Raw genomic sequence first — 23924 nt, forward strand, 5'->3', positions numbered from 1 at the left:
CAGATGGTCCTGGGAGCACAATGGACAGCATTCCACGCGCTTAGCTTATGAGGCCATGTTTTGGGGACGTGAAGGAATCTCGACATCTGCATTCACTTGGAACTCTGGGCGCCAATGCGGTGCCGTTTCTTTACATGGTTGGCGCTTAGGAATCGCTGCTGGACCTCCGACAGATTAGCCCGACGTGGGTTGGACCACCAAGAGACTTGCCCTTTTTGCGACCAAGAAGAAGAATCCATTCAACACATTCTGTTGCACTGTGTCTTCGCCAGAGAGGCGTGGACGGTGCTCTGCCGGGCTTTGGGGAAATCTGAGTGGGTGATGATACGACCCAGCTCGCTGCAAGACTGGTGCACTGACAAGGTCAAGAACAAATCAGCCCGAAAAGACGTCAGAACTCTCTTCACACTTGTGATGTGGGAGTTGTGGAAGCACAGAAATGCAATCGTCTTCGACGGGGCAACTCCATCCAAAAGGCGAGTGTTGCAACGTGTGCAGGAGGAGGGGAGGACATGGAAAAAGGCGGGACTCTTCAAGTGGGACACGACGGCGTTCTTTGGGGAGTTAGATAGGTGGGCATGTGTGAGGAGTTAGTTCGTGTATGGGTACACCGGCCTAGCTAGGTGGAACAAGCGTGCAAACGCTTTGTAATTAACAGCTGTACGAGGGCTTTTTACCCCTTTTTCTTCTTTAATATATAATACGCACACTCGTGCATATTCGAGAAAAATAAATGCTGGAAATATTCCTGACCCTCTCATAGAACGGTTCTCCAGCTTGTCGACCTGTGGCAGGATCTGCAGTCGGTGTCGTTTCGCACCGATGTGGCAGTAGCTGCTAATGTATCATTGGTTTTGTGTCGCAGATTCTTCATGGCAGCCACGTAGGAGAGCAGCTACCGTAAAAATGACTTCGAGTTGGATTAGGAGCCGGGAAAGAAAGGCGTAATTAAGTGTTGCTGGCGAGGGTTTCCGAGATGGCCTCAAACTCATTAAACTTGGCACTTATAAGCTTCAAATGCACGCACGCAAATCCGGTTTTCGGACGGATCACATCACATACGCATCCACGGTTTGGAATCGGCATCACACCTGGCCTGAGCTCATCAATAAAAGGCAGCCAACCTGCTGCCTTTGCCCTGAACCTCGCTCTGACCAATCTTCTCTTCCCGCACTTCCAATCTTCCCCATCGTCTCCTTCACCAATCAGACCAATCTTCTCTTCTCCAGCTTCCAATCTTCTCTTCTCCAGCTTCCAATCTTCACCAATCACCAGCCCTTACCCAGCGAAGCGACCGGCGTCCCCTGTTCCCTTCCCATGGAGATTGCCTACCCCTACGGCGGGGAGCTCACCAGGAAGCACGGCTCCGTGACAGGCCAGCCGTTTGCCGCCAAGATCGACATCATGTCCGGCCAGAAGCGCGCGAGGGAGATGCAGATCCTTCGGCAGCGGTTCCAAGCAGAGCTCGTCGCCGTCCGTGGCCTCCTCCACAAGGCGGCCGCCGTGCTAGTTCCCGCATCGTCCCCGTTGACTCCCCGCGTCAAGGTGAGTGGTCGAGGTTTCTTGGCCGAGGAGCCGCCGGCCAAGAAGAGGAAAGCGTCCCCTCCCGTTCCTGTGATCAAGAGCAAGAAGGCGCCAACGAAGAAGAAGATGACGGCCTCTGAGAGGGAGATGCTCGCGGAAGACCTGGAGCTGTTCGTTGCGGAAATCCCCGATCACATCGTCGAGCTCTTGCAGAAGCACAGCTGCGCCACCCGCCCCGGCGAAATCGAGATGGACCTCCACGCGTTGGACGACGCTGCTGCTGTCGAGTTACAGGAGCAGGTTGACAAGTTCGCTCGAGAGAGGAGGTCGGCGAATCCGTCGCCCCAAGAACGCCACCAAGACGGCCCTGAGGTGATGGCCGAAGAGGAGGACGAAGAAGTTGACATCTGTGGCGGCGTCTCCCCCTTAGCGATCGTGCCGCAACCTCTGCTGCAAGAACGCCACCAAGACGGCCCTGAGGTGATGGCCGAAGAGGAGGAGGAGGAAGAAGTTGACATCTGCGGTGGCGTCTCCCCATTACCGATCGTGCCGGGACCTCTGCTGCTCGTCGAAGATGAAACAGCCAGCGGCAGCCCAAGCTCCAGCAGCAGCAGCAGTTCAGATACTGATTCCAGCGACAGCGATTCAAACACTGATTCCGGCAGCAGCGACTCGGGTTCAGAGCACTCCGGCGGCAGTGACTCGGATTCTGATTCCGACGAGATCGTCGACAGTCCAGCACCGGCCATCACGCCTCCAACATGTGAGCAGCTCGCCCGTGCTCTGGAAAGGCAGCGAAAGGAGGCCACGTCCCGGGCGAGGGAGAAGGCCCGTCAGGAGCTGCTCCAGATGGAGAAGACGGCAATGCCCGACGATACCCTACACCGAGAGGATCTGAAGAGGCTCGGCATTGATGAGTACAACACGGCGAAGCCCAACAACTTGTTGCGGCAGATTGGGCTCTACCTCAAGGTTGACGAAGACTGGAAGCAGCAACGCCGTCAAAGCTTCCACGAGGATTTAGAGGAAGGCGAGATTCGGTCGTGATCGTCGTTGCTAGCAAGGTCCTATAACAAGTGATGCTGTTGCTGATGGCTTGATGCCTCACACAAAACTTGTAGCTCTCTTTTGTAGATTGTATGTGTGCTGAACATGATTGGATATAGGAAAGTACATGATCAATTACACTGAGTATCAATTAAATTAGTGATATCTTCTTTGTACACATGTTTAACAGATATGTCCATTTCTAACATCAATCATACTGAATATTTAACATGAACCGCAAGCATATATAATAATGACATATAAGGACCACTAAATTTAGAAAAAAATTGAGAATAGGACCACGAAATTTCAATCAAGCCACACATATAAAAGAGAGTTTTTATAACTCGGAGGCTCAGTATTTCTGAAAAGACATCTTCACATACATATGGAGATTAATATCACGATGTATGATTGATGCCTCAAGACCCTGAATGATAGCATCACCTTATACGTTCAATATACAAAAAAGATACATATCAAGGAGGTTTGTTCCTTGTTTCAAAAAAAAGGAGGCTTGTTCCAGTGGCACCGAGATTCGAGCCTTTTCAGTTTTCGTTTTGTGCCTGAATTTCCTACTAATGGATATGCTAACTAGCTCCTCCTTGACATTCTCATTCTTTATACAACCCGCTTGCACCATTCTCATTCCCAACTGCGAACTATACAGTTCTTCAGTTAAGCATCCAACAACCTTCAGCTTAATCTTCATGGTTGTTTTCGCCTTCAGAATCTATTTAATAGCAGGGGTATCTTATAACAAATCCACAAGAGTATGCTGCCGAGAAAGAAAATAAATCTAACACCAAGGAAATGAGCAAGAAAAGAATCACTGACCGGATCGAACATCCTCACCAACATGACCTCTAGACTGAATTTGTTTGACAAGCATCCGGTAAATCAGTACCCACCAATATATGTGAAAGACTAGAAGTGAAAACAAGAGAGTGTTGAAAAGATAGTAGTATGAGGTTCTGTAGATTTTTTTGTTCTCCTTGTCCAGGATCATAGCTATTTCATAACTGAAAAAGACACAAGACCATTGAATTGATCAACAAATGCTCTAAAAAAACTAAGTAGAGTAATGCTGCTTCCTAATCAGGTAAAGTAGCACCACATGCCAGAACAACCAAGAATGTTACCTTGTGCTTCTTAGAATCCAGAAAGGAAACACTATTAGCCAAAGAAGGATCCACGGAGCCACAAAAAGTAGAAATGCTACAACAGCTAGCCACTCACAGCTACTGTACTTGGCCATCTTTCCGATCTCTAGGAATATATCACTTGCATCATGGAGGGGTAAAATGACCGAGCCAGGACGAGATAATCTGTTTGGAAGTAGCAACAACTTCAAGTTTGACTATGGTGTATATTGTTATGGTATACAAGGGCGATTACACTCATATGCATACCTGCAAATATAGGACACAACAATCAGAACAACAATTGCCACATGGTGAGACATCATGACTCCACGGCGGCCGTCCTCCGATCTCGCGCGCCGCCAGCCGGCCATCGCCGGTCTCGCAAGCCCCCGAGCATGTGCGTCTTTGCCTCTGTTCTAGACCAAGAGAATAACTGCTCAGCGAGTGCTAGAGTCTAGTGAACCACACCCACCGCCGGCGGCTGCTCCGGCCCGGGCGTCCACCCTCACCCGCCGGAGGCCACCCCGGCCCCGGCGTCCACCTACACCTCGCCGGCGGCCACCAGGGCCCCGGCGCCCCCGGCCTCCCCGCAAAATCCCTCGCTCCCACTCGCGTTCGGCATGGCTGACGGACCTGCGAGCCCGGCGTCGGTGTCCTCCAGGCCCCAGCCTATCGTCTCCGGGCTTGGGCTGTCGGGCTCGTCTGGATCTGAGGGAGGTTCGAACGGTGCTGGAGGTGCACCGGCTGGCGCCAACCCTGGGCCGGCTGCCGGATCTGCCGTTCCATGGCGCAAGCCGGGACCTTCGCGCAAGGCTCTATGGCGCAAGAGGAAGGCTTTCCAGAAGATGGCGGCGGCGGGAGGATCCAGGTCGCGCTCACCAGCCGCGTCGCCGGAGAGGAGGGAGATCCCGGCTGACTTGTTCGGCCTTTGCTTCAAGTGCTTTCGGGAGGGACACAGGAGAGATGATTGCGAATTTCCCCCGCTCTGCATCCGGTGCGGCCTGGAGGGCCACATCTCCACGGAGTGCAAGCGGCCGAGGAGTCCAAGGTCGGAGGAAGAACTCCGGCGAGACGCGGTTGCCAAGGTAGCGCGGTCTTCGCAGCAACTGATGCAGGCCGGACTTGCGCACAGGCTGTCGCCGGCGACTAGGCAGTCCCCTCCGCTGGAGAGGGCCTCGCCAGTGCCGGTTGAAAGGATCGAGATAGACCTAGAGGGGGGGTGAATAGGTACAACTAGATAGACCTAGAGGGGGGGTGAACATCTTCATCAAGATTCTTTTGCCCTTGAGCACATGTCATGAGACCTTTCTCAATTTGAGCCTTGAGAAAACGATTTTCCTCAAGAATAGATGCTAGATCACTACTAGAGTTAGTAGCACAAGCATCAACATTTATAATAGGGGAAGAGTAAGCCTTGGCTAAAGTTTCAAAATAAGTAAGTTTGAGCGTCTCAAAAATCTTTCCAAGAATGGTGAGCTCTCCTTCTTTAGTCTTGAGGGACACGGATAGAAGCTCACAATCCTTAGATAGAGAAGCATGAGACTTCACAAGCTTGCTTTTATCATTCATTAACTCTTCACAAGAGTCAATAGCCTTTTTCAAGGAGGCAAGATCATTTGTGTGAACATCAATGTTTGCACCAATTTTTAAGCATAGTTCATCATTTCGTGCTTCCTCATATTGGACTTTCCGCTCAAGGATTTCACACTTTTCCTTTTCCTCGGTGACGAGGGTTTCGAGTTCCTTAATGGTGATGGTGTGCTTACTCACCATCTCCATAAGCATACGAAACATAGTGAGTTTCTTTCCTTTGAGGGAGCACATGAACTTATTAAGTTTAGCAATCATAGGATCATCTAGATCATCATCCTCATAGCTATCCTCCGCATCAAGGTACTCATCACTAGGAGTAAAAGGTGTGAAAAGAGGAGGATTTGATCGTGGAGTTACCTTGACCTTGTCAGAAGAGCTTTGGTCCTCTCCTTCTTCAACCATGGCCTTTGCCATTAGGCACTTGTGAGCGTTGCCCTTGTAATCTTTCATGTAGTTGTAGGTGACCACTTCACCACTCTTGTTTACTAACCTCAACGTGTTTTGAGAGTCTTGAGCAACTCCGGCAACACCACTAACATCATCCGGATCAGATTCTTCTTGAGCAACCATTGTCATTCCATCTCTCTTCTTAAGCTTGGAGTTCAAAGGATTCGGTAACTTCTTCTTGGGAAAGGTCTTGGGAAACCTTGGTTTAACTTCTCTCTTCTCATAAGGGCACTCGTTGGAGAAGTGACTGGTTTCTTCACACTTGTAGCATTTTCTCACTTTCTTCTTTTGAAATCTTCCCTTGAATTTTCCGGCGCTAAAATTCTTGACAAAAAGAGCCATGTCTTCATACGAAGGGCCCTCGTCAGAGTCAATCTCATTACCATCTTCATCCTCATCATCTTCTTCTTCTTCTTCTTCACTTTGCTCATCTTCACATACTTGCTTGGCCTTCAATGCAAGATTGAGTTTTGATGATGGGGAACCATGCATGGCAAGATGTTTTGTGGCATTGGCCTTTGACTCTTCAAATAGTTGGAAGGTGGATATGATGTCATCTATAGTCATTTCCTTGAAGGTATGGTGTTGTCTTATGTCCCACACCATTTGATGATGATATGGAGCAAGAGCATGAAGCAACTTATCCACAAGAAACCTCTTAGTCATATTGAATCCATCTTGAGTCTTGTCGCACTCACATGACTCAATATCCGCAGTGAGAGTCATGAGATGCTGAAGGAGTTGATTGGGGGTTTCACCTTTTTCCATACAAAATTTTTGCAATTGCCCCTTGGCAATTTCATATTGAGCACTCCGGAGGGTAGAAGTGCCAGTCCTGGATCGTATAATACTTTCCCATAGTTCCTTGGCACTTTTGATGTGTATGAACGGTCTCCTTTGCTTTTCATCCATACCTCTCCTTATACACATGATTGCCGTGTCATTGAGGTTCTTGTCATATATTTCTCTTGGTGTGGGGTTCTTCGGATCAACCACATGATAGCCATACTCCATAATCTCCAGCATCTCATCATTTCCATGTCGAAGATGATCCTGCATAGCAACTTTCCACAATGCAAAATCGGCAGTAGCAGTAAGTAAAGGAGTTTTTCCTTGAGGGTTATATCTTGGTTTCTCAACCTGAGGTCTTGCATAAAGCCAAGGAACACTGGTGTGTTCATTGCTAGGAGGTTGTTGACCAAGTGATGAAATAGGCACAGTTGGGCTCGGACTCACACCACTTGAGTGTGGTGCAAGCACCGCGGACAACGTGGCTAATCTCAGTTGGACCAAGGCCTCAAGAGAAGCATCATGCTCCTCTTTTTGCTTAGCAAGGGCCCGTTCTAGATCCTGAGACGTAAAGGACTTGACTTCAGAAGAAGCCTCGCCTTTGTCCTTAGGATCTACAACCAGGGGAGTCCCATCTGGGTTCATCTCGCTTTACGGCGGTTAAGCCACAAGAATAGAGCACGAGGCTCTGATACCAATTGAAAGGATCAAGATGGACCTAGAGGGGGGGGTGAATAGGTACAACTACAAATTTTAATTATTACTTGGCAATTTTTAGGCAATAATGCGGAATATAAAGATGAGCCTAACAATTGCACGTGAGCACAAGGTACTAAGCAAATAACACAAACACGTAAGTAAGCAAGCACAATATAATGTATGCAAGTGTAAAGAGACAAGTAACCACAAGTAGAGAGTTAAGGTTAGGAATAACCGCAACTTCGGGAGACGAGGATGTAAGCCGATGTTCACTCCCTTGGAGGGGAGCTAGTCACCGTTAGAGGGATGGATGTTACCACGAAGGCACACCAACGCCATGAAGGCTCACCCTATTCTCCCTTTGAGACAACACCACGGAGGCGTTTCTCAACCACTAGTGGTAGACCTTGGGGTGGTCTCCAAACCCTCACAAACGTTTCCGAGGGTAATCACAAAGTTCGATTCCTCTCCGGAAGACTCCTACCGCCTAGGAGTCTCCAACCTCCAAGAGTAACAAGAACGATGGGGAAATGCTCAAAACTTGCTCAAGTCACGAATTCCTTTGGTGCAAAGAAGGGGAAGAAGTGGATCTATCACTTGATTGGAGAACTTCTCTCAAAATGCTCCTAGAACACTTGGAATCTAGGATTTCGTATGGATGAATGAGAGAGAGAGAGAGTGAGGAGTGTTCTTGTGAGGCTCAAAGTGAATGGTCAACCCTCTCCCGTGGAAGGGAAGGGACTATATATAGGTGGTGGGAAAAAGTGGCCGTTTGGGGGTACAGGATGGTCGGACGTCCGGAGAACGTCGGACGACCGAAGACCCAAACGGGTCCGGACGTCCGACAGTCATTGGACGACCGGCCGCTGTGAAAAGCGTGACACACAATCCAGTGTACAGGATACGGACGTCCGAGCGGGGCCGGACATCCGTAAGAATGCTTCTGATGTGAAAGTGTCGGACGTCCGGAGGGTTCCGGACATCCGTAAAAATGTTTCTGTTGTGGGAGTGTCGGACGTCCGGAAGTGTCCGGACGTCCGGGCAATCAGGAAGGACCGGACGTCCGTAGAACACCGGACGTCCGAAGGCAAGGTATATAGATAGCAACTTTTGAGCAAGTTTTTCACAGATCCATCGATCCCCTCTTAATAGTGCGGGATCCCTATACTCAAGAACAAACCATAAATGAAGTCAACATCTTGTATCTCCATTCCTGAGTTATATGCTTTTGTCCCTAGTCATGATCCATGCACACGGTCTTTGGAACATAATCCCGAGATATACTTGATAAACATGATTAGTCCCGAGCATATGTGTTGTCATCAACATCAAAATATGATTAAGGGCATGATTGCACTTTCACCAGTGAACACCGCACCTGTGGGGTTCGTGCAGGCAATGACAGCTGCAGTCGCGGCTACTAACGGCATCTGCGTGCTCCGCCGGACGCAGGAGATAGACGACCTTGAGCAGCGGCTGAGGCTGGCTGTGGTGGCGTACGTGGGCGGCACCAGACCGGCGGTGTCGTACCAGGAGGCGGCCGAGGCAATTTCCGCGGAACTGAACATCCCTCGTCACCGGTTCTTGGTCCACAAGTTCCATCCGGAGGACTTCCTTGTGGTGTTCGCGGCACCAGAACTACGCAACAGAGCATTAACGGCCGGCATCGTCGAGCATGACTTCTTCAAGCTGTACGTCAAGCCGTGGCTCAAGCAAGCGCAGGCAGTTACCAGAGTCATGCGCTCACAAGTCGACCTGATGATCGAGGGAGTTCCTTCGCATGCGTGGACGACTGAGACGGCGGCGGAGCTTCTTGGCTCGGCTTGTCTGATAGAGAGCTTGGCGCCAGAAACTGAGAACAGAGAGGATCTCTCTCTCTTCAAGCTGCGAGCTTGGTGCGTTGATCCAGAGGAGGTGCCGATGGACAAGAGCCTCTGGGTACTGGAGCCGGAGATGAACGTTGGACCGGGCGCACGAACGTCTATGTCCCGGGCATTGCTGGAGTACAAAACCATCATACACATTGGGAGAGTGCGAGATCATGAGGGCCCAGAGCGCTGGTTGTGACCACCTAGTCCAGATGACAGCGGACAAAGTGGTATGCCGGAGGACTCCGGAGGCTATTCCGGTCAGGGAGTGTGGCGAGTTCTGCCATGGACAAGAGGTGTCCGTGATCACCGTGGTGGGGCTCCGGCTGGTGGTGCGCCCGGTCACTCATACAGGCATGCACTTCTTGGGCGCATTGGGCCATCAGATTGGAGGATCCCGCTGATGACCTCTCGCACGGCGGCGACGACATGCGCGCTCGGGGGCAGTCCCATGGTGACTGCGGCTGGGCTGAGACAGGAGGTTGTGGCCACTGCTGCACGTGCTCCACCCGTACAGCGGCCGCAGCTGGCCACAGAGGATCCGGGGAGGAGGTTGGGAGCTGAGACAGACATCACAGCTGTGGTGACCACCCATGAGCCAATCCCTGTGCGAGCGCAGGATCAGGATACTTTTGACCAGGAAGAGATAAGGATTGGAGCCAATAAGGAATCTGCTGGCGCAGATAGCTCAAGGCCAGCTGTCGAGAAAGAGATTTCCTCTGATCCCAAGGAAGCGGACAAAATTATGGGAGGAGCAATCGAGACAGGGACACCTGCTGATCCCCAGGGCACAAACAAAACCATGGGCGAGGCCAATCTGGTCATGGCATTGATGGAGTCAAACCCGGTATCTACCAGCGCGGGAGACGAGACACAGGATCTGATGCCCGTGGGGGCAGCCGCTACCCAATCCAACACGGGATTACAAGAGAAGGCCAGACAGCAAGATACCTCGCTGGTGCTACTGCCAGACAAAACTGCAGAGGGGTGGGCCCCGGTGATGGATGTGCTGCAGCTAGCGACAACGGAGGGGATGGATCGATTGCCAGGTGATAAGGCAGGACCGGGTCCCACTACTCAGGAGTCCGAGGCAATTCCTGTAGAGGAGGATGTGACCACGAGTGCTGCATGCATGCAAGAGCGGTTGCATGACGGGAGCGTTTCGAACGTTGGTGCAATTGTACCTCTGCAGAATGAAGGGCACTTAACTGCCAAGGAGATGGCGGCCCTGGGAAACATCAAGGCGTTTTGTGCGGGGCTCCTCAAAAAATTAGCGCCACCACTTCTCAAGGAGTTTGAAGGGCTACGTGGGGTCAAATCTGGGTAGGATCCATTCACGCCACGCCGAGCAACCAGGTCCGTTTGTGCCAGAGGCGCAAGGAAGACCAAAGCCACGGCTGCGGAAACGGTTCTCCTCAAAACCCTGGGGTTTGACTGTGATGACCTGGCGGTCTCGGAGGACGCGCTAGGTCAGCTACGTACCGTGTTTGACTCACCACTTCAGGAGCCACAGTTGAGGGCCATCGCAGCTATCTTCGGAAAGGCGATCCCACTCAACATTGCAGAGGAGACAGGGAGGGCTGAGCCGATTCCGGCGCAGTAGATACGATCGCACTGGCGGAGTTGGAGGCATCCTCTCCGATGTCGTTCAAGGCTCTGGAGTTAGTGTGCTGGAATGTTCGAGGCCTAAATAATCCGGCCAAAAGGAAGGCGCTTAGAGGTTTCGTGGACTCTGTTCGCACGGCGATTGTATGTATATTAGAAACTAAACTAGAGGTGGTGGATACTTATGTTATCTTGCAATGCATGGGGCCGAACTACGATGGGTTCACATATTTGCCGGCGTTAGACACTAGAGGTGGTATTTTTGTGGCTTGGGACACCACGCGGGTACGCGTGACAAACTTTGTCAACGACCCCCATAGTATCACTGGATACGTTTCACCCACGGAGGGAGTGCCATGGTGGCTTATAGTAGTTTATGGGCCGCAGGAGGATGAGCAAAAGATTAATTTTTTGAACGATCTTTTGGAGCGTAGATCACTAAGCCCAGGTCCTTGGCTAGTGATAGGAGACTTTAACCTTATACTACACGCGGCGGACAAAAGCAACTCCAACTTGGATAGGAGAATGATGGGGAAGTTCAAGCGTTTCATAGATGATAATGCGCTCAAGGAGCTATTTTTGCATGGACGCAAGTACACGTGGAGCAACGAAAGGGAAACCCCCACGCTCACAAAGATAGACCGAGCTTTTGTCTTCGTTGATTGGGAGCTTGAACATCCAGAGTGCTTGCTTCAAGCGCTATCTACCGAGTACTCCGATCATTGCCCCCTCCACCTTGCGCTACATGAGCACATACATGTCAGGCGGAGGTTTCGTTTTGAGAAGTTTTGGATCAAGATGGACGGGTTTTTGGATGTTGTCCAGGAGGCTTGGGTTTGTGACCCGGATATCACCGATCCTTTCATGCGCCTTGACATCATGCTTCACAACACAGCCCGAGCACTTGCAGCATGGGGGCAAAAGGAGATTGGTAACATAAAACTGCAAATTGCAATTGCCAACATAGTCATCTTACGGTTCGACTGCGCCCAGGAGAGTCGTGCGCTAACGGAGGAGGAGATATGGCTTCGAAGAACCCTTAAGCAACTTGTTCTAGGGCTGGCATCCCTAGAGAGGACCATTGCAAGACAAAGATCAAGAATCACTTGGCTGAGAGAAGGAGACGCGAACACATAGCTGTTCCACCTGGTTGCAAATGGGAGACGAATGAAAAAATACATACCCTCCTTGATCATGGACGGACACATCATAGCAGACCAAAAAGGCAAGGAGGAAGCGTTCTACAAGGCGTACAAAGAGTTGCTTCGCAGGGACAGGGCCCGTGACTTCACCCTTGATCTGGAGGACCTGGGCGTCACGTGTATTGATCTTTCGGAACAAGATCGCGTGTTCACAGAAGATGAGATTTGGGAGGCAGTTAAGGACCTGCCTTCGGATAAGGCGCCTGGGCCGGACGGGTTCATTGGCTTATTCTTCCAAAAGGCTTGGGAGATAATAAAGGAAGATAGAGTAGCGGCGGTCCATAAACTTTTCCTTGGTAACGGGAGGGGGTTTGGAAGACTCAACCAAGCCTTGATCACACTCATACCGAAATCCCCGGAAGCATGCGCTGTGTTCGACTTCAGACCTATATGCCTTGTGCACAGCATGCCCAAGATATCATCCAAATTGCTGACGGCAAGGCTAAGGCCACGCATGGGAGAACTTGTCCAAATGAACCAGTCCGCTTTCATCAAAGGTAGATGCTTACACGACAACTTCCTCTTGGTTCGGCAAATGGCGCGCTCGATGCATAGGAGGAAAGCCAAGGGAGTGTTGCTCAAGCTTGACATATCCAAAGCCTTCGACTCTCTGGCGTGGTCGTTTCTGTTTGAGGTGTTAAGGGCCAAAGGTTTCCCGGAGCGTTGGACCGCTTGGATTGCGACTCTACTTACTACTGCTAGCTCGAGAGTATTGGTGAATGGTTGCGCGGGCGGTAAATTCATGCATGCCAAAGGGCTTAGGCAAGGGGACTCGATTTCCCCCCCTGCTTTTTGTTATTGCCATGGACGTACTAACGACTATCATCAGCAAGGCGCCTGAGGCCAGAGTGCTGAGTACCATAAATGGATGCAGTCCTATGCAGCGCCTGTCCCTGTATGCGGATGATGTGGTGCTTTTCATAAAGCCAACATGGCAAGATCTCACGTTCGTCAAGGAAATACTTGCCATATTCGGAGTAGCATCAGGGCTCAAAGTAAACTACGCCAAATCAGCGGCGATCATGATCAGAGCTGAGAGTGAGGATGAGGAGCTTGTCAAGTCCGCACTGCCATGGAAGATCGACACTTTTCCGTGCAAATACCTAGGGCTCCAGCTAAGCATTAAACAACTAAAAAGATCCGAGTGGCAGCCCATTGTTGATACCGCCCTACACATTTTGCCAGGCTGGCAAAGAGGCTTAGTGACAAGGCCTGGGAGGCTCATACTTGTTAACCAAGTTATGAGGGCGCGTGCTACACACCACCTCATGATTGCGGAGGCACCGAAATGGGCTCTAGAAAGAGTGGACAAAGGCTGCAGGGCTTTCTTCTGGGCCGGGACAGAGGCGGTGAATGGGGGCAAATGTGTTGTCTCATGGACTAAAGTATGCAGACCTAAGCACATGGGAGGGCTTGGGGTCAACGACCTATCCAAACATGGCATTGCATTAAGATTGAGATGGGAATAGCTTCGACGCACGGATGAGTCTCGGCCTTGGCAAGGCCTAAATCTGACCGCGGATAAAAAAGTGGATCAAGCCTTTGGGAGCCTAGTTAAATGGGAAGTTGGCTCCGGAGACAAAATCCTGTTTTGGAAAGATCGATGGCTACATGGTGCAACGATCAAAGAGATTGCCCCACTGGTGGTGGCAAAGGTGCGAACACAAGTAGCGAACAGAAGACTTGTGCGGGATGCGATGAACATGCATAAGTGGATGGATGACCTTGTTGGAAGCCTTTGCACCGAGGGGCTCACCCAGTTCATCGGGCTTTGGGAGATACTCATGGAGGTCCAGCTGGATGATCAAATCGAGGACCGCCCCATCTGGGCTTGGAATGCGTCAGGAGTATATACTGCATCCTCGGCGTACAAGATGCTTTGTGAGGGAGGAACTAGGTTCCACTCCTTTGGGGCCATATGGAAGTGTTGGGCACCTCTCGCATGCAAGATCTTCATGTGGCTTGCGGTGCAATGCCGTCTGTGGACGTCAGACAGGAGAACCAGGCACGGTTTGCAAGACCAAACATCAAAATGCTACATGTGTGACCAAGAGGAGGACACGGTCGATCATATATTGATGCAATGCGTCTTCTCGCGGCAAGTATGGTTCCGTTGCATCGACAGGATGGGGCTGACTGCGGATCTTTGCCCTACCAACAACTCTAGCATAGTACAATGGTGGACACAAGGTAGGAAACGGATAAATAAGCATTCCCGGAAAGGTTTTGACACTTTCGTGATGCTTATCTGCTGGACGTTATGGAAGCAAAGGAACGCGAGGGTATTCGGCAACGGTATGATCAAGAACGAATGGGATACAGTTGACATGATCTTCGATGACCTCAAGACCTGGGCAGAAGCAGGAGCGTTTGGAGGACAATCGGTCATAGAGTAGTCGAGTAGACCTTGGGAGTGGCGTGGAGAGTTGGTTTGGGTCGACTTGTGACCCTAACTAACACATGTGTAATTTCTTGTACATATATTTCTCCCTTCTATAAAGCTAAGGTACGCCATTGGCGTACCCTCGAAAAAAGAGACATCATGACTCCGAAGTCCTTCCGTCTTGTTTCCCAGAACAGAAGGTCAAAGATAGAATATACGTAAAATCCAGTGGCATACATGTATACAGACTTAAGCTTCAGCCTGGAGAGAAAAACAAACAATGTTGAAAGCAGCAGCACCGACAAAGCTTCCAAGAGGACATAGAGGAAGGCGAGATTCGTCGTGATCGTCGTTGCTAGCAAGGTGCTATAAGAACGTGATGCTGTTGTTGATGAATTATTGCCTAACAGAAAGCTTGTAGCTCTCTTCTGCAAAATGTATGTGTGCTGAACATGATTGGATATATGAAAGTAGATGATCGATTATGAAGACTATTATGTTATGCTCCAAATTCAAGTATAAAGAGGGCGGCTAACTTCTGACGAGCGAGCGGAGCGAGGCCCGATCAATATTGACCTAGTTACCTGTGTTATATATACCTCTTGTAAGCCGCCACACCGGATAAGTTGATCAGTTGTAAATCCCCGGCGTTTGTAACCTCCCCGATATAATGAAGTTCGGCTGGCTGGCGTCCGTGGTTTTTTCCCCTTCGTGTTGGAGGGGTTTTTCACGTTAAAATCTCGTCTCCCCGGCTTGTTCTTCATTCTTCGGCGAGTTGATTTGCTTGTCGTATCTCTAACAAAGAGTATCTTGTACATTTTAGAATTCGCAAATATTTTTAAAATTCATGAACACTTTTGCTTTTGTTTCTCGGGTTTCATTTTCGAAAATACATGAAATATTTTACTTAAAACTCATGAGGATTTGAAAAACTCACGAATATCTTTTATTAAATGTAAGTCATTTTATTAAAATTGTTAACCAACCTCTTACAATCTAATCACACCCCTCCCTCCTCCCTCCTCCCGCGACGCCCTCGCGGGCGCACTGGAGGCTAACCCTAGCCGCCGTCGGGGCTCCCGTCTTCCATTCATCCCCTCCCTCGCCGCCGCCAGGGGCGCGACTTGGCGAATTCCTGCCGGCGGCGGGGTGCTCTTCCTCCCCTCGCGCGGGTGGCGAGATGGGAGGCAGCTCATCAGGGCCTGGGTGTCGCGCTAGGTGCCGGGCGCGCGCGACGCAGCGATGGTGCGTTGGGCGGCGCGGTGGTAGTGGACGCGCCTTGGTCGCCAGGGTCGGCGACGTCGAGGCCAGATCTGGGGCCTGTCGACGCGGCTTCAGGTCTTTGCCCCTGCCATGGCCATAGCAGGTGGTGATGCGATGCAGCAGTGGCTGGCTGGTGGGCGGGCTGGCCGGTATCCAGGGGCTTCGACAGCTGGACAACGGCAGGCAGCGCAGATCGGCTCCTCGGTGAGCCTCTTCGCAATTGGCGGCGGTCCTTGGGATCTCTCCTTTTCGGTGGGCGAGTGTGTGTTGGTGGCCTCGCGTGGAGTTGCATTCATCACCGAGGTGGGGCGACACAGGAGGTGTCCGGTGGGAAGGCAGGCTGGAGGGATGGGAGGCGCCGACGAACTCGGGCCACCTATCACGGGCACAAGGATGTGCCGACCTGGATGCGCCCGCTCCCCCTCCTCCCCCGTTCCCCGGTCGTGTGTGGGCTACGGGGCTCCTGCTTTGTTTGAGGCGGGACGTATGTTGCGGTCTCTTCGGTCGGGTGCGCCCTTTGGCCCAAAGCTGATCACTTTGGTCGGTCTTGGGGGTGTCTCGATGCAGAGTGGTAGCCCTGGGGGCGGGAGGCACGAAGTTTGTGGGCAGAACTTGCACCTGGGGTGCGGGCGAGTGGCCATGGCCACATGGGTGGGTGGTCGCTGGTGGTTGGCGGAGCTAGGATGCGTCGGAGGGGTGGTCGTGCCGGGACTTCCCAATCTTGTATTGGCCAATAGCGCCGACGTTCGTGGACACTGTATACCTTCATGAAGGCTCTGTCGCGGTGTCCTTACTCTTTCGAGTTGCTCCGGGTGAAAACTCGATCTTTGAGATCAAATGATGGCGGCTATAAGTGGTCGTTCCCTTCTAGGAGGCACCATCTTGGAGTCCTTGTTCCGTTGTTTTCCGTCTCAACTCTCCTCGGACGAGGTCTCTATTGGCTTCAAGCGGTTCGTCCTCGCGCATTTGTAGTGGCACGGTAGTCGTTGGGGGGTGGTGCGGCGGTGCTTGACACCTTTGTATCTTGCCTTGGGTGTGTGTGTCGTGTGCGGTGGTGGGGCGAGTTTGTATCGTGGTGCTTGTGGATCGGTGTTTTATATATATAGCAGGACGAAAGCATTTTTGAGTAAAAAATTGTTAAACATTTTTAATTGAAAAAACACATAAAATATAAAAATGTTGGCTACAAACAGTTGCCCATTTTAGAGACTTGGCTGCATTTTATGGATCAACAATGTTCAGAGGAGCGAACCAACCTGTGGTTGGATGGTTAGAGGAACAGTGGTATCCCCAATCCACCAGGGTTCTCAAGATAACATGCCGGCTCAGTCTCTCGGAGGGGCTTATCGGGATAGGGTGTGAGTGTGTGTTCATAGGAATGAGTGTACGCGCGTATGTATGAGGGCCTGCGTCTGTACTGATGTTAAAAAAACAATGTCCAGAGAAACTGTTACAAGATCATGTGGCGCAGCAAGCCGAACATGACGTCCAAAATTTAAATCTAGAGAGTATTTCGCTAAACTTCAGCTTCATGATCTCTATCTTGACTGTCATAGATGAAGTTGCATTCCTCGAAATTACACGAGCATTGATTGGGTATTGCTCCATGATGCGCCCTGCTTTATCCGAGATATCCTTTACAACTTTGACACAATCCAAAGCTATTAGAATCCGCATGACTATTAGATCATCGGCAATGTCTTGGTTCATGGGCTGCCCGACATGCTAGGTCTTCTAAAGTCGGCACATCAATTATGTCACTAAATGCAACTGAAGATGAGTCAATATAGAGGTCGCTTTGGTCTCATCAAATAGCCTCAATAGCTTCCATCGTTTCTTAAAACTGTACCATTAACATTGAACTTCTTTTTTTAATATCAGTACAGACGCAAGCGCTCATACATACACGCATACACTCATTCCTATGAACACACACATGCACACCACAAAAAACATTGAACTTCCAAAACCAACCGTTGAGGCAGGATACAAGGCAAACACTGGGTTCTGGACATGTTAACCGGGAGCTCCTATAGGCCGCTTGCTGCGGCAAAATGCCGGCGCTTCGCACAAGAGCGGCTAGCGTGGGCCGGCCCATTTACAGTGGCACGCGGCGGCACGTTCCCAAGAGGAAAAATCGCAAAAATGAAAATATCGCTACCCCTTTAACTCGAACACGCGACTTCGCACTAATTGGCCTGCCGCGCAAACCATTGTGATGTAGACGTTCTCATGTTAAAGTAGTAGCATGACAGTTAAAGACCACAGTCCATTTATTGGGTCGAACCGAGGTCCTCCTACAACAGATTTTTTTTTCAAAATTATGAATATTTTCTTCAAAAATAAAAACATCTTCCAAATTTTCGTACAAGTTTTGCAAAACAGGAACATTTTGATGATGTGAACAAATTTGAAAAAGGGGAACATTTCTTGAATCTGTGAACAAAAAATAAAAATGTTTACATTTTTAAAACTTTCAGAACATTTTTTGAATTTGTGAACAAAATTGAAAAAACATGAACTATTATTGAATTTGTGAACAAATTTGGAAAGCTGGAACATTTTTTGAATCTTGAGAACAAATTTTGAAAAGGTGAACAATTTTAAAAAATCCTGAACAAATTTGGAAGCGCAAACAATTTTTTAAAGCACGAACATTTTTTGAATCTTAAGAACATATTTTGAAACGAAGAGAAATTTTGCAAAATCCTGAACAAATTTGAAAGCGCGAACATTTTTTGAATATGTTAACAAAAAATTGAAATTCAGTACATTTTCTGAATTTCAGAAGTTTTGTACTTTTTTGTGTAACGACAACCATTTATGAATTTTGAGAACATTTTTCAAAAACTGAACATTTTTTGGAAACACGAACAAAATTTAAATTTTTTATTTTTTTAAAGAAAGAGAAGAAAAGAGAAATAAAGAGAAATAAATTATAAACATTTTTTAGAACTGCAAACATATTCTGAAAAAGAAAAATAAACTTGAAAAAGAAAGTGAAACAAAAAATGAAAAAGAAACAAAAACGAAAAAAAGATAAATGAAAAAACAATAGAAAGCCGAAAAAGAACCAGAAAAAAAGCGATACAGGAAAAAGCCCGGTTCAGGGAACCTTCTAGAAGGTTCCCAAAACCGGTTTGAACGCATTATATATAAGTGGGCCGGCCTTCGCCGCAGCGAGGGGCGAATAGGATTTTCCATGTTAACCTGCGAGAGCTATGTGTGAGAGACATATAAGTCGGACTCGCAGTAGGCGAGCGCAAGATGGTCCGGCCCAATAGCGGTTTCTGGGAGCAGGTTTCAGTGTTTTTTTCTTTTCCCTTTGGTTTTTTTTTCTTCTTTTTTATTTTCGGTTTTCTATGGTATTTTCATTTTTCGGTTTTATTCTGTTTTCGTTGTTCTTTTGTTGGTTTTCTGGTTTCTGTTTTCTCTTTTTGGTTTATCGTATTTTTATTTTTATTTTTCCTTTTCCTACATGTGTCTACTTTTTCACGCACAATATAGATTTTCTGTCTACATTAGGGATATTTTTATTCATGTTTAGCATTTTTGAAATAAGTTATTAACACTTCTCCAATATATATGTTTTAATGACTACTTTTTTCATACACACTATATATTGTTTGCATACATCAGTAACATTTTTTATACACTTTTAACATTTTTTTAAATAAATTATTAACACTTCCCAATATATATGTTTACTTGACTACTTTTTCATACACGCTGTACATTTTCTGCATACACCAGGAACATTTTTTGTACACCTTTAAATTTTCAAATAAATAATTACATTTGAATATATGTTTTGATCTCTGTTTTTTTCCCTGTACGCCCTAGATTTTCGTATACATCAGTAGCATACTTAACAATACATGATTACATTTTCTCAATATATGTTTTATATGTCTTTGCGTTCAGAAAACTGCACAATCTTGCAGCAAAAGTTGTGTTTAATATTTTCATATACAGAGGCGAGCCGAGGCTTTTCAGACGATCAAAACTTAAGATTGTCCTTTTCTGACGAGAGGGCCCCTGGTGCCTGATCTTGCAGCAAAAGTTGTGTGCACGTTAGGGACGACAAGACTGAACTCAACTTTGATATTGCGGGGCAGGACACTCCTATTTTTTTTAAAAAATGTTCAGGATTTCTAAAATAGTTCTGTATTTCACAGGTTTGGAAAAATATTCCCAAATTAAAAAATTCTTGAATTTCAAAAGTAATTCAGAAATTACAGAAAATGTTCATATATTTTAAAAATGTTTACAATCTCAAAAGGTGTTCATGGATTTATGAAATGGTCACGATTTGAACAAATGTTCAAATTAAAATGTTAGCAGATTTGTAAAATGTTCACAATTTCAAAAAATTCTCAATTTAAAAAAACATGAATTCAAAAATGTCCATGATTAAAAAAAATGTTTATGAATTTGCAAAAACTTGTTCACGATTTTAAAAAAATGTTCACAAATTCAGAAAATATTCACGATTTCAACAATGTTCACGTATTGAAAAAATGTTCAGGAATTTGAAAGATGGTCGCAAAATAAAAAAAAATAGAAAAGGGAAAGAGAAAACCCCAAATGAAAAGAACATGCAAAAAACAAAAAGAAAATCTGGTGTGGGAAGGCTTTAGATCCTTCCCATATTCAGAACATGGAGTATGCCGAACATGAAAAATATGGTTGGCCCAATGTAGGGTGTAATGATTGCACGGCGGTTGGATTACTCGCTACCAAGCGACTTGCGCGGGGAACAGGGTTCGGCCCAGTCGGGCGACGCCCTTGTGCGCAGCCCCAACAGTTTGTTGCAACGTGCGGCAAATAGGGTTTTCCTTGGAGGCAGATTGGAGTTTTTTCTGGCCAGTTTATCCGGAGACGAGGCCGAGCACAGCGAACTGTGGGGAGATGTCGTTGTGGCCAACTTCCGCGACAGGTTTCATAAACCCATCGCCTCCCTGTTGCCAAGGCCGACAGTGAAGCGCGCCGGGAAGAAGCACACTCCTCCAACAAATGTTCGCCGCAGTGCAAGGTAACAAGGCACATTCATAAGTGCGCTATTGTTTTTGCCTTTGATAGGTTTGGATCATATATTATTGATTTAAAAGTAACAGTTCATATAGATCATCAAGGTCTAAAGTATCTCCTTACTAAGAGCAAGTCTAGCAGAGCCCGCAAAATCCCGACCTGCAAAACGCGTTTGTAGTTTGACGAAGATCTCGTTTGCGGGTCGAGAACGAGCGTGGCCGATCAGAAACTGTAGATGAAATTGCATAATTTGAAAAAACAGTTTCGTGGGAGAAATTGCACCATAGTAGTTCATCACATACTACATATATTACATGATCAAATATTACAAACACTAGTTCATACTACATACTATATAAGTACTAGTACTAGAGGGGGTGTGGATCTCACGGCGGCGAGCTCGCGACCATGGACGACGCCGTGGAGGAGCTCAATCCTCCTCGCCAGAGCTGCCGAGGTCGATGTACTTCTCCCTCTGCTCCTCGCGGATGCGGCGCCACTCGTCATCCTTTTCCTTGGGGGCGAGGTTGGCCGCGACCGCGTGCTGGAACACGAGGTCTTCGAGCTCCTCGTCATGGCGCTGACGATCCGCCTCCTCGCGCAAGCTCCGCTCGGCAATGGCGGCCGCGACCGCGTTGACATCGGCGACGAAGTCCTCCGACCCGACGACTCCACGACTCCCGAGCTCCTTGGGCTCCTACTTGACGGGGATGAACTCGATCTCCTCTGGCTCCTCCGACCACTCCCGCTTCACGGGGAGAAGGCCCGCGCCGTGATACGTCCATTTTGCATCATGCTTTTATATCAATATTTATTGCATTATGGGTTGTTATTATACATTATATCTCAATACTTATGGCTATTCTCTCTTATTTTACAAGGTTTACCATGAAGAGGGGGAATGCCGGCAGCTGGAATTCTGGCTGGAAAAGGAGCAAACGTTGGAAAGCTATTCTGCACAACTCGAAAAGACCTGAGGCTCCACGAAACAACTTTTTAGATTTAATTAGAATTTTTGAGCAAAAGAAATAGGCCAGGGGCCCACACCCTATCCAGGAGACAGGGGGCGCCCCCCTAGGGCGCGCCCCTATCTCCTGGGCCCCCTGGTGGGCTTCCGGCGGCCATCTTCTGCTATATGAAGGGTTTTCCCCTGGAAAAAAAAAATCGGGGGCAAGCTTACGGGACGAAACTCCGCCGCCACGAGGCGGAACCTTGGCGGAATCAATCTAGGGCTCTGGCGGAGCTGTTCTGCCGGGGACACTTCCCTCGGGGAGGGGGAAATCATCATCAATGATCCTCTCATCGGGAGGGGGTCAATCTCCATCAACATCTTCACCAGCACCATCTCATCTCAAAACCCTAGTTCATCTCTTGTATCCAATCTTGTATCAAAACCACAAATTGGTACCTGTGGGTTGCTAGTAGTGTTGATTACTCATTGCAGTTGATACTAATTGGTTTACTTGGTGGAAGATCATATGTTCAGATCCTTCATGCATATGATTACACCTCTGATTATGAACATGAATATGCTTTGTGAGTAGTTATGTTTGTTCCTTAGGACATGGGTGAAGTCTTGCTATTAGTAGTCATGTGAATTTGGTATTCGTTCGATATTTTGATGAGATGTATGTTGTCTCTCTCCTAGTGGTGTTATGTGAACGTCGACTACATGACACTTCACCATTATTTGGGCCTAGAGAAAGGCATAGGGAAGTAATAAGTAGATGATGGGTTGCTAGAGTGACAGAAGCTTAAACCCTAGTTTATGCGTTGCTTCGTTAGGGGTTGATATGGACCCATATGTTTAATGTTGTGGTTAGGTTTACCTTAATACTCCTTTTTGTAGTTGCGGATGCTTGCAATAGGGGTTAATCATAAGTGGGATGCTTGTCCAAGTTAGGGCAGTACCCAAGTGCCTGTCCACTCACATATCAAATTATCAAAGTATCGAATGGGAATCATATGAACGTGATGAAAACTAGCTTGACGATAATTCCCAATGTGTCCTCGGGAGCTTCTTCCTCATTATTAGAATTTGTCCAGGCTTATCCTTTGCTACATAAAGGATTAGGCCACCTTGCTGCACTTTATTTACTTTATTTACTTTTTGCTCGTTACTATTTATCTTATCACAAAACTATCTATCACCTACTATTTCAGTGCTTGCAGAGAAAACCTTACTGAAAACCGCTTATCATTTCCTTCTGCTCCTCGTTGGGTTCGACACTCTTACTTATCGAAAGGACTACGATAAATCCCCTACTCTTGTGGGTCATCAAGACTCTTTTCTGGCGCCGTTGCCGGGGAGTGTAGCGCTCTTGGTGAGTGGAACTTGGTAAGGAAACATTTATATAGTGTGCTGAAATTTTCTGTTACTTGTCACTATGGAAACTAATCCTTCGAGTGGCTTGTTTGGGGTATCTTCACCCCAACCAGAAGAGCAAAGAGATGCTCCTCAACCTACTGAACCTTATGAAAATATTCACTTTGAGATTCCTTTGGGTATGATAGAAAAACTGCTAGTTAATCCTTTTGCACGAGACGGAACATTGCATCCCGACTTACACCTTATCTTTGTGGATGAGGTTTGTGGATTATTTAAGCTTGTAGGTATTCCCGATGATGTTGTCAAAAGGAAGGTATTCCCTTTATCTTTGAAGGGAGATGCAATGACATGGTATAGGCTATGTGATGATACGAGATCTTGGAATTATAAGCGATTGAAGTTGGAATTTCACCAGAAGTTCTATCCTATGCATCTTGTTCATCGTGCTCGTAATTACATATATAATTTCTGGCCTCGCGGAGGAGAAATCATCGCTCAAGCTTGGGGGAGGCTTAAGTCAATGTTGTATTCATGCCCCAATCATGAGCTCTCTCGGGAAATGATTATTCAGAATTTTATGCTCGGCTTTCTCTTGATAATCGCAACTTGATCGATACTTCCTGTGCTGGTTCCTATATGCTGAAGACTATTGATTTCAAATGGGACTTATTGGAAAGAATTAAACGCAACTCTGAAGATTGGGGTTCCGACGATGGTAAGGAGTCAGGTATGACACCTAAGTTTGATTGTGTTAAATCTTTTATGGATACCGATGCTTTCCGTGGATTTAGCTCTAAGTATGGACTTGACTCTGAGATAGTAGCTACTTTTTGTGAAACTTTTGCTACTCACGTTCATCTCCCTAAAGAGAAGTGGTTTAAATATAATCCTCCTGTTGAAGTGAAAGTAGCTGCACCTATTACAGTCGAAGAGAAGACTATTACATTTAGTGATCCTATTATTCCTGCTGCTTATGTTGAAAAACCTCATTTTCCTGTT

The 23924-nt window shown here is 47.8% G+C and overlaps 1 protein-coding gene across 1 annotated transcript; it reads right to left on the minus strand.

The window, feature by feature from the left end:
- Nucleotides 1-3132: 3132 nt before the first annotated feature.
- On the minus strand, nt 3133-23924 carry LOC119305505 (ASC1-like protein 1; the record flags this gene model as incomplete). The annotated part of the gene is made up of 6 exons (XM_037582004.1): nt 3133-3304; nt 3409-3593; nt 3714-3899; nt 3984-4057; nt 14467-14563; nt 23911-23924. Coding segments are annotated over 6 exons (588 nt in total), but the record flags the coding sequence as incomplete, so codon positions are not given.

This window comes from Triticum dicoccoides, chromosome 5B (assembly GCF_002162155.2).
Source record: "Triticum dicoccoides isolate Atlit2015 ecotype Zavitan chromosome 5B, WEW_v2.0, whole genome shotgun sequence".
Classification (NCBI taxonomy): domain Eukaryota; kingdom Viridiplantae; phylum Streptophyta; class Magnoliopsida; order Poales; family Poaceae; genus Triticum; species Triticum dicoccoides.